Source organism: Echiichthys vipera, assembly GCF_963691815.1.
Source record: "Echiichthys vipera genome assembly, chromosome: 14".
Lineage (NCBI taxonomy): Eukaryota > Metazoa > Chordata > Actinopteri > Perciformes > Trachinidae > Echiichthys > Echiichthys vipera.
The window spans coordinates 13,891,928-13,903,532 of NC_139839.1; the positions used below are offsets into that span (position 1 = coordinate 13,891,928).

General features: G+C 44.4%; 1 protein-coding gene across 1 annotated transcript; it reads right to left on the minus strand.

The window, feature by feature from the left end:
• Positions 1-1,359: 1,359 nt before the first annotated feature.
• On the minus strand, positions 1,360-10,026 carry hunk (hormonally up-regulated Neu-associated kinase; the record flags this gene model as incomplete). Its single annotated transcript, XM_083926582.1, has 9 exons — positions 1,360-2,108; positions 2,999-3,161; positions 3,304-3,472; positions 3,760-3,886; positions 5,204-5,331; positions 5,454-5,589; positions 5,978-6,033; positions 6,698-6,990; positions 9,787-10,026. 9 exons carry the CDS (start codon positions 10,024-10,026, stop codon positions 1,360-1,362), a joined length of 2,061 nt encoding a protein of 686 aa, XP_083782708.1.
• Between the last annotated feature and the right edge of the window lie 1,579 nt (positions 10,027-11,605).

Sequence of the window (11,605 nt, forward strand, 5' to 3'; positions counted from 1 at the left end):
AGTGAGAAGCCTCATGTGCCCGTGGAAGCCTTTTTCGCCAAATAGTTTTATGAAGCAACTAAAACGTGAAAATGGCGGTTTCACAAAACATTTTTACAATCCCTTCGTACAGAAAGTGACAGGGACACAGGAGTCGCACTTTTATTTACAAGCACAATTTTTTCACATCACTCTCAGAGAGTTCTTGGCAAATACTCGTCATTGCAGTTAACATTTAAGACTATTGCACAAACTACAGCGTTAAGACAAAAAGGAAGTGAATTATTTTCATGGATGTTACGTGATCCTCCCACCTTCATACCCTCAGCCTTTGGCAAGGTTGATAAGTTTCATAAGGCTTTTGATGCTATATTTTTTAATCTTTTCTTTTTTTTTTTCAAAAACTGGCAGGCTGCGAGAAAGTCATAACTAAGACTTTGACAGTTTCCCTGTGGGTCGTAGAGGTGATGTAACACATATATAAAAAGTTACAGTTGTGAATGATTATCAGAGTTGAGTGATACGTTTATGAACACTGTAAAAAAAAGAGTAGAGTATGACTCTTCTCTTGGGTACCTACTTCTATTACTACGTGTTGATTTCTAATGGCACTAACGCTCAGACGCTGCAATGCTGTGGCAAAATCCACACAAGCATGTCACAATCGACTGCCGTCATACATTAATGTATGAATAATGCAGTGAGGTAAAAGATGATAAACACCATTGTTACTACAGGTTTTGGTTTTTAAGGATAGTGCAGTGAGCTTCTTCATCCAGTCAGCATTGAGGATACAGTGCCAGCTGGCTGGAAGTCAGTGGGTATATTTAGAGAGTGTTTTCACAGAGACAAAACATTTAAACATGTAATCAGGGTTAGGGTAAAAGTTGGGGTCTGTTAGCTGGTGCGAATCAGTCTGTGGTTCAATTAGTAACCAGTTACAGCAATATTACATAAGAGAGTACCTCTTAACTCAGTCTATAATACAGTGTTTTATGTGTACGTGTGTGCTTGTGTGTGTGTATTACATGATGTCCCATGTCCACTCTATCTAGGCCACAGCGAGGTTTAGTCATTGCTCAGGGATCCATTTCAAATCTCATCTTCTTAGCGTCACCACCTCTTATTACATAATGGGAGCGGTAATAAGATATTTTATACTCTCACTCGAACCTCCTTTTGTTTTCTTCTTTTGTTTTTTCTTTTTTTTAAATGATAAAGTCTGTCTTGAAAAGTGGCTCAGTTGCAATAAAGGGACAGTTCTAGTTCAAAAGGCCGCTCTGGAAGACCTCTCCAACCTCGAACAAAATGTTGAGAGGGGCCTTGAGTTCAGTCTGTCTTTCTTTCATTTTCTTTTTGTCATGTATCCCGGCAGATACATCAGCAGAGGGTCTTGAGTGCACCTGAAGCACAGAGGAGAGTCTGCATGGGGTAGGGAGGCGGGGAGACCACTTCCTCCACGACCTGTTCTGGCCGGAAGGAGAACGGCTGCAGCTGGACCTTCTTCTTTAGGATCTGTCCGATTCCCATAGAGGGGAACTTGCTGCGGTGTGTCGGGCTGTCGGGGTCGCTGCTGCCGCTGTTGGAGGGAGGACTGAATGCTGAGGTCGGGTTGAGGGGACTGAAGGCGGACTTTGGGGGGCTGAAAGCCGAGCTACCTGGGGGGCTTCCTATAGTGCTGGGAGGGCTGCCGCTTGTGTCAGAAGAACCGCCCCAATCAGACGAGATGCTCTTCTTGGGCTGCGGGTTGACAATGAGAACAGGAGGACTGGGGATTGTGGCCTTCTTCAAGTATGAGGAGTCGGGTTGGAAGGCAGAGACGTGGCGGGGCGGGGACAGAGTCCCGTTGGTCAGCTTGTACCAGGGTGAGGCGGGGGTGTCTTCGATTTGCTCAGCTTTGGAGAGGGAGCCGAAGGAATGCATGCCGATCGGTGATGGCGCCGGTGGGGCAGGGATGTTGTGTTCTGGGCTCGTATTGACCTGTGGGAGGGTGGCCAAGCGCCTCCGTTGCTGAGGGGTGTTTGAAAAGAGAGGTTGGATCTCTAGATATTCCATGGAGGAAGAGGCGACGGTGCCGGGCGGGGCGAGAGGTGAATTACGATGGCCACCAGTTATGGCACGCAATAGGCCTGAGGAGGAAATGAGAAGCATTGTTACATTCCAGAAAAATGGTCAAACAAACATTTGAAGTAGTTTTTGCTCAACTTGCTGCAGGTAACAAATGATTGATGGGTTGAGTACTGTAAATCTCTCTGGCTGAGTGCCCTGTGTGTCTCTGTGTTCTATATGTCATGTCAGTGAAATCATGCCTCATAGACATGATAATCTGGGAGAATGTAACAAGCAGTTGTAAAGGTACAGGACGTTCTGTACCGATACACCTAAACCTTGTGAAGACCAGCCCATCCTGACTAGCTGGGTCTTGAACAGCCTATGGGATGTCTTTAAACCATTTAAAGGTAAATGAAGAGATGGAAAGGAGCTTAAGCCACAGCTTTGCTGCAGGCTCCTTGTTGTCATTTTGTAAGCTCTTCTCCAGGGAGTGTGATCACTCTTGGTTAAAAATCCAAGGCCTAGTTTGAAAGAGTTGAATTTGATAATGCTGCTGTGTTGCTAGCTTAAATTCAGTTTAAGTCCAAGTAATATACTTACTGTTACTGTTCGCTACTTTCTTAGTCATTTTCATTTACTATCAGGTAAATTCAATTTTTAAAAAGATGCTTCTGTTCGCCCTACGATTGACTGGCAACTTGTCCAGGTTGTTTCCTCTCAGATGGATGGATGGGTGGGTGGGTGGTTGGATGGATTGACAGACATACAACGGATGGATGGATGGATGGATGGATGGAAGGAGGAGTGGATGGATGGATGACTGGGCAACTACGTATGTGTGAAGAACATGCATTCTCAGTCAACTCACCCTGTATGAATAAAGGTAAATAAAATAGAATAAGTACAGTTTAAAAAAAAAAAAAAAAATCTGCCCAAGTGTTTTGCACTGCACCATATGATCCCTCACCTGTTCTGTGTTTCTTCTCCTTGCTGGGCCCCTTAGCAACAGCCAGGTAGACGGGCGTCTGCTTGGGTGGAATGGTGAGCTTGTCGACGTGCTTCCTCCACTGGGTTTGGAAGTATTCACTCTTCTGCTTTTCTCCTTTCTTTTTTTCTTGAAACTGCATCTCCTGAACAGATTAGGCGGACCGCACATTACAGCATAATTGACAAACCTGTTTGCTTGTGTAACCACATGTAAATCTTGCTCTCTTATAACCCATTCTAGGTTACATAAACTGAATTCAGCTGTCAAAAATAGTGTGCTCTTACCCTGTACTCTTTAGACAGTCTCTTCATTTTCTTGTTGAGGAGGAAATAGACAGCAAGAGTGTGGCACGCGCGGTTGGTGAGGACGGCGCTCAGCACCTCACTGTGCTTGTAGCTCATCTTCTCCGTCATATGTAGCAACACCGTGTGGTTTATTTCCTCAATGTGTATCCTGGACACAGGAAGGGACCACAGAGTAAGAGAGTTAATTGCTAAGGTTGAGTTTATCTTCAGAAGATTGAAAAGAACAGCAATAAATTAAATTTATTTCAAGGAGTCGAAACTTTGTTTAAATGCCATGTATACATGCATGTCAGTTTTACCCTGTGCGGTAATTACAGTGATATGCGAGTATCTGATGGATATGGTAGCCCACGTGGTAGTATGTATCGATGAGTTGATAGATACTACCGTAGAGGAACAAAGTACAAACTTTAAAAGAAATGTGTGCCAGTCTACCTGTTGAGGTACGGTGCTCCTGTGTTCTTGTTGGCCAGCTGTAGCCAGGAATCAGCCATCACCTGATGGATATTTGGACGCTTGTTAGGATCTGGCTCAAGAAGCTTCTTCAGAAGACAGATGGCAGCTGAGACAAGAGAGGGAGAATACATATTCACAAGCTGCCACTGACACTCAGCTCCCTGCATAAGGAGGATGGTTTTGCAATAATGAAACCTGTTTATACATAACACATTTTTCTTCAGAAATGTGACGGCTCTTTTGGTCGACAACTACTGTATGGCACTGAGCATAATATTGCCCCAGCCCCAACCTCTGACTCGGCCTTCACCCTCATCTGCTTTCATTTTGTTATGACATAAGACGGATGAGATAACACATCTCTGTCATTAACTTGATTAATAGTTACAAACTGGGTTAAGCCAGTCCCTAACTGATGTTGAGGTACTGATATTGAGGTGGTACGAGCGTCACCACTTCCAACCCAGCGAATTGTATACACAGCTGTTTTTACCACAAAATTGTTTCCCTCTTATTTGTCTCATGTTGCTTCCTAAAACAAAACTGAATCAACTTTAAACATGCCTGTGCAAATATGTATTGCAAATATTTATTTGTTTTCAAAGACTGGAAAACAACCTGGGTGTGCTGCCTTCTCAGGAACTCTGACAAGTGCTCAAAGGCAATTACCACTGTCAATCAATCTTTGGTGCAAGCGACTAAACAACAAAGGTTAGATAAAACCTGTTATTAATGGTTGACTTCTTACATACAGTTGAAGCTCTTTTTACCCTTCATATAGTTCTGCAAAAGCTTCGAAGGTAATTCTTGGGAAATTCTTATCATCGAAGAACCTGTTTGTCACGTGTGCACATGCATGGCTGCATTGATCAGCTGTTTAATTTCTTAGGAAAATCACTGACCTGTTCCTTTTAGGTAAACAGCGAGTCTAAAGGCTGTGTTTCTCTTAAGGATATTTAAAAGAGTAGTCATATAGAGCCATATCAAATGTATTCTTGAATAATACTCTTTTATGCTGCTTACTCTTTTTTAGTTGGGTGACATTAAAAAAAGAAAAATCCTTCAGAAAGCAAACTGTCAGAGAGCTTGTTTACTGACAGTCGTTCCAGCAATACAAAGCAGCTTATTATCTTTACATTTTAATAGGCCTTTTCTTGCGTGTCTTAGCAGACCCTGCTGGTAAATCAGCATTTTTTCTTTTACATCCAACCAAGACCTGAAATTATCCTGTTTACACGTGACACTATACAGTATATACTGTATATTTCCGCTCCATATCTGTGTCAGCGTTACAGAGATATGTGAACTGAGTGGGCATGACTGTACCCATAGACGGGTTGATAGATTCATCTTTTCTTTACAATAGAGGAACGTCTTATCTATGATTTAGCACACAGGTGTGCATTAGTATATGCATTAATACCTGTAGAAAGCGAGGGAGGTAGAGGGTTCATCTCCTTGTCCACCATCTTCTGGTGCAGGGCCCGGAGACTGAAGGGCTCCACAGTGAATGGCAGAGTCCCGGTTAACATTGCATACATGTTCACACCACTGGAAGATCAAAATACACACTTCAGCTTGGGGTGCACTCTTGAAATAAACAAATCTATTTAAATATGTCGATATTTGGCAATAAGTGGTTACATTTCGAAAAAAAATAAGTATATACTCACATGGACCAGACATCCACCTTTGGCCCGTACTTCTTCCTGGACAGCAGCTCTGGGGCGGCATAGGCTGGACTTCCACACTGGGTGCTGAATGGGTCTGAGTATCCCAAGATGCCTGCGCAGTTACTGAGGCCAAAATCTGAGGGACAGGAGAGGTGGGGTGAGTGTTGTTTATTACTGTCTTTTCAGCTCACTCATTAAAGGAGTCGCCCGTTGAAGCGGTACTCGCACAAACAGAAGCAGATTAGCACTACAGTGAGAGCTTGTAAAGGTTTTAACAGGGCATTTAATTGCTCTTAGCTCTTCACCACATGTGGGACACCGTGACACTCTGCATATCACACCCCAACTGAGCAAATCTCTTTTATTGCTGTTAAGTAACTGGCATCAAAGGCCTTTTTTTGATGTTGATGTAGGAAATTTTGTATTTATACATGTCTGGGTGTTTTATTGACATAAAGGAGCAGCATTGCAATGAACAAGGAAAAGAAATAGAAGTTATGTACTTGAAATATAGGTTGAGTTACCTATGAGCTTTATGTTGTCCTGCTCATCCAACAGGAGGTTTTCTATCTTCAGATCCCTGCAAGACAAAGACAGTCCGTGTTTACATTACTGTAGAGTGCTTATCTACGCCACAAATCATCATACAATGCACAAGCAGGAGAGGTCAACCACCCCCACCCCACAAGCCCCAAAACATACACACATGTGCCCCTCCCAATGTGGGTCATGCTAAATTTCAGGGTCTATTGTGTGCCTCTAGATCCCTTCTCAGTAAAGAAATCCTGTTATACAGTTATCTACATGAGCCATCTCATAATGATACAAATTTAGTTCCCAGACTCTGAGCAACGAAGACTTCCCGGGAAAAGCTTTGTGAGATGTGTTTTCATAAATTTGATTTGGATGTAATCTGTTAGTTTGTTTTATTTAATCGTATATACCTTTGAGGATATTCAGCTCTCTTGGGACACCTCTTAAAGAATGGCAAGTATGGTTACTAGTGAATTAACAGTAATGTGCAAAATACGGACCTAACCCACACTTTGAGAAAAAGGATCATGTCTGACTCGTATCTTAAATTCAGCTTCAAACCATAAATGGTACAAAGCTCTCTCAAAGCTGTTGAGGGCAAACTGTCATTATTTCCAGAGGCATTCATTCAAATTCTGCTCCAACTTTGGAGAGCGATGTATATGTGGCTCTGTTTTTTGTCTGCATTATTTTAGGTGTGTTTTTATTACCTGTGCACCACACCCGCCCTGTGCAGGTGTTCTACAGCCAGCACCAACTGCCGAATGTATTTCTGAGTCTCCCGTTCGTCCAGGCGTTTCTTGTCGTAGATAAGGTTCATGAGGTTCCCGCCGGGACACAGCTCCATCACCAGGTAGTAGCTGTTCTCCGTCTCCAGGATGTCCAGCAGCTGGGTGATGTTAGGGTGGCGGATCATCTGCTGGATGTGGCCTTCCCGCCGCAGGTTCTTGGTTACATATGAGTCCTTCTTGGCCTTACGCTTGTCGATCACCTTCACCGCCACCTGGAGGAAATTGAAAGCGAAAAAGATTAGAGGTGAGGAACTAATTTTAGACTAATCACTGACTTGGCAGCCGAAGTGTGGCTCTTGCTCTATAGGATTGTGAATTATACCCATGAAGAACAAAACACTAGTGCACTGCAGTGTCTTGGAGGGAGGTTTTCAGAGAGAGCATGTAACAGGTGACAAGCAACTCCATTGCGGGGTGTATTACTCGACACTGACCTCTCCCTGACAGCTGCTCCCAATGTGGGGCAGCCCAGGCGCTATAGGGCCCTGAGGCTGCAGGAAGGGGGGGTATATGTGTGTCTGTGTGTGTGTGTGGTGTGTGTGTGTGTGTGTGTGTGTGTGTGTGTGTGTGTGTGTGTGTGTGTGTGTGTGTTGGAGGGGTTACTGAACCATCATAAACTGGGGGAAAAGCAAATGTTACCCTTTCTGTTGAGAAGGTGCCAAGACCAAATGGACAGTTGATATTCCCCCCATTTGCCCCAGAGTGTGGTTGCAGCGTAACACACATGACGGGGGGTGGCGACAAATGTAGAAATGACACTGAGGAAGGGATTCAACAGATTCCCAGGCAGATGTCTCTGCCCTTGTTGTCTCATTGAAGAAGAAACCTGCAGTCTCCTCATAAAAAGCCATGGAACATGTCCTGTATGACAAACACTTCCCTCTACAGCTAATTGCATTCAATAACGTACCCGTCTACTCTATTTCATCCTTTGCCCGCGTCTCCTTGTGTCCTGTCTAGACTGAGTTCAAGAGCGTGGCTACCATACACAGCAAATCATCTCAAGGAGAGACCACAGACATGGAAAGGCATGACCGGCGAAACTAATCACCATAACCATTAATGAAATGGTGAGGTCCAAAGTGGTCGTGTGTGCGCCGTCTCTTTCTTCTGTCCTTCAGCTTGTCGTTCTTTTTTTACTTTCGTCCTTTCATCTCTGATAATTGATTCACCTTATTCTCTTATAGACCATTTTTTACAGATGCTAATTAAACCTGGGTGTGTGTGTGCGTGTGTGTGTGTGTGTGCGTGTGGGAGTGTGTCTGTGTGTGTGTGTGTTGAGCTGTCACAATACAGTAACACAGGAGCTATGTTTATGCCAGGCAGTGTGGATAAGAGAAGCAGTGCTGGATATGTAAGGGGGGGTGGGGCTCTGTATTTACAGTAGGCTAGTCTATATGTGGAGAGGGGGGGTTGGGAATATAGGGAGGGAGGGGGGGTGATGGGCCCCAGCCAGGGGGCTTCTGGGGGATTCAGTTGTTTATCAGGCGCCCCTCAGACAGAAAAGGGGGAGAGGTGGGGGGTATGGAGGGGAAAGTGGGTTACAGACATCAAAAACACATGAACATGACCTCCAGAGCCCCCTGACCATGACAGCACCATCTCTCACCTCTCCTCACTTTCATACCCCTGCCTGTAAACACACAAACACACACACGCACACACACACCCACACACAGTCTCTCATCCCTGCATCCTCAATGACTCTCTAGTGATGCTAAAAAAAGGATCTGGGAGACGTTCTGTTCTATATTTCCTTTACCCCTGACCAGCTTTTTGCTTAAATTAAACTCACTGCCCTGAGCTCACTCCCAGTGCCTGTTGGACCCTGAATGAGAGAGAGAGAGAGAGAGAGAGAGAGAGATTGTGTGTGTAGAGAAAGGAAGAGCATGTGCTGTGCGCGGTTGTGTGATTGCCAGCGTTTGCATCATCCTCAACAAAGAGGTGAGGGAAGCGGAGGGGAGAGGGGAGGGGAGGGGAGGAGAGGAGCGCTTTCTTTTCCCCTCACAGAAACAAAACTGAAGGGGGGCACAGGATGAGCTAATATTTAATATGCTTTTATATACTTATTCTGTGGCACATATTCTGTTTTACACATAAAAAAGACCTGGGTTTACAATGTGGGGATACATAAGGAGGGAAAAGGGGGCACTTGTTTTCCAATATGCAAATGTCCATGGCTGCCCCTCAAAACAGCCTGGAGAGACAAAGGCAACCAGTGGCCAATGGTGGCCCATATCAAAGGGGGGGGAATCATAATGAGGCTGAAGCCTATTTATCAAAGACATGATTTCATATGCAAGTAGCAGCTCTGTTCTTTCATAGGCCAGGCAATTTTCTCCCTCTGTCCCTATCACAGGCTTGCGCGCCCACAGCAGTGAGATCACCACCATGCAGCAGCAGACAAAGAAGAGGTCCAGGAAAAACACCAGAGTGCACAACTAGTTATCAAACACATGTCAGGAAAAAATACTTGCAGCCCCCTCAGTCTCTCTCACATGCAAAAAGTAAATATTGTCACTAGAGCTTGGCTAGAAAACAAGCCCTGCTGTGCTCTTGGCTGAGTTCAACAGCTGGTGATGCCTGGATGAGCTCATTAACAAAGCCTCACTTTGCAAACAGGGCTGATCACTTTCTCTGAGAAGGCTAATAACTGATTAGGCACTTTCCAGCATCATAATGTACAGCTGAATTGTCATAAACAGCTGAGGAGTTTTTCTGTGGAGACAAGTGTAAGCTGACTGTCCACTGAAATGAAATTTGAAACCATATCACCATTACCCATGCTGCATGCCACTCATGGTCTTACATGTTAAAAGGTATATCACAGTCAGAACAAACTGAGATACTTTTGTAAAATAAAAAAAGTTTTTTTTATTTTTTAAAGTTGTTTGGAGAAGGGCAATGCATTCTGATAACATGTGATAGGATATGCACTTCAATAAAGCACATTAAAATATATTACACGCAATTTAACCAAACCCTGTTGCATTTCCACACTGTCTTACCTTTTCCCCGGTCAACGCATGGAGACCTTCTCTCACTTTGGCGAACGATCCTTCTCCCAGCTTCCTCCCGATCAGATAGTTTCCGACCCGTTTGGTGTGGTAAAAGTTCTTGAGGATGTCCGCCGCAGGACTGCATAGAGAGGCCGGGATGACGCTGTCATTCCCGGCACTGTTTGAGGTTTTCCCCTCATATAACCCGTGGCTGTTGTCAACTACCATGTCGATGTCTGCAACTGGCATGCCAGCTCTCTTGTCAAATGTCCCCTTTTAACAAGGGAGGAAAAATACGCAGCTCGTCCCTCTCCCACCCCAAAGGTGGGTATTAAATGCTTAACGTCCGTTAAAGCGTTAACTCCGGTCTGCCTGCGTCTTGCCCCTAATAACAAATTAAGGGAAGCGGAGCTTGCGCCACCTGTTCGCCCAAAGCATCCAGTGCGCGCACTCAGCAGATTCCGATACAAGTCTTGATGAGTGTATCAGCTTAGATTGAAATGACATAGAAAACTGTCAGACTCAATCATGTAAAGTTATTAACTGACGCAACCTGTCTTAATACTTCATTACATAAAAACAAATCTTTAGCTCAGTCAGGGGTAGGCTCTTACTCGGCTTCCCTACTCCATGCGTGAACGTCTCCCGAATAGTCTGCGTGGAGGCAGCGTGTTTTTCAGTTTGAACTGACTTTACCGGTCATATGGGGGTGGGCGTTTCTGAGTGTGATGGTAAAACACACACACGGCCCCTCACACCGTGGTGGTAGCCGGGGTTGTTTTCAATCCAATCAGCGCGGGCGGGCGGAGCACATGTGAGAACAAGGGGGACAACTCCACCCGGTACAGCTGCCCCGCCGTTCGCATGGTGCGCTCAGATTGTACACGGCTATGAACAAAGAGTGCAGTTGTAGGCAGAAGAGAGAGCCAGCAACACTGTCACTACAGATATTTAGATTTTCTTTTTAATTCTTATAACACAATTTCTGCCTGTGAATTTATTGTCAGGATAATTAAAGGTAGAATGGTGCGTAAAGGCTCCAAATGTGCATGCCATGTGCTGAGTGTGCACCACGCAGCCCTACAATGTCTTAATTACACTGGCATAGAATTGTGAAGTGATGTTCTATTGGCAATAAATGATCATGAATAAATGTTGCCTGTGATAAATGGTTAATTTAATGTAAGACGCGCCGTCATCTATTGCCATTGTTCATGGTGTTATTGTTTTTTTCCCCCGCTGAACTTGGAGTTCTGCCAACAATAGAAAGTTGTACTTCAGTACACCACCAGACAAAGACACATTTTCCTCCTGCTCATTGAGGTGTTCACTGGCCTAGGATGGTGTTCATCACTCAGAGGAGAACACCTGCAGGGAGGGGCAACAGTTTGAGACACATTTTTCTTCCTGCATTTGGCTCCAGCTCGGGTTCATCTCACCTAATATGATTTTTTTTAAATATATGCTGTCCTATAGGAGCTGAACAAAATAACAGAAACACCTGACATGTCATCCAGGAGAATGTCCCTGTATTACTGTACAATGTAAAATATATGTAGTTTTTTTTGCGTCTGTCAAAGAGGTTTTATATGAGGTTGTAGTTTCTGGCCTTAGCCTATACTGCATCAGATTTAGCATCAGGTTGTGTACAGGTGTATCCTGTTTTGTTCCTAGAAGGAGTAAGAAGAATACAGTATGCCCATACTTTGACTTGCCTGCTGGACCATGCTTTCTAGACACCAACCCAGACACCCAGACACGGAACCAAAAGTAAAAATAGCCTATACCACCATCTATTGGAGCATTTTTGTACTACAACAGCATGTTA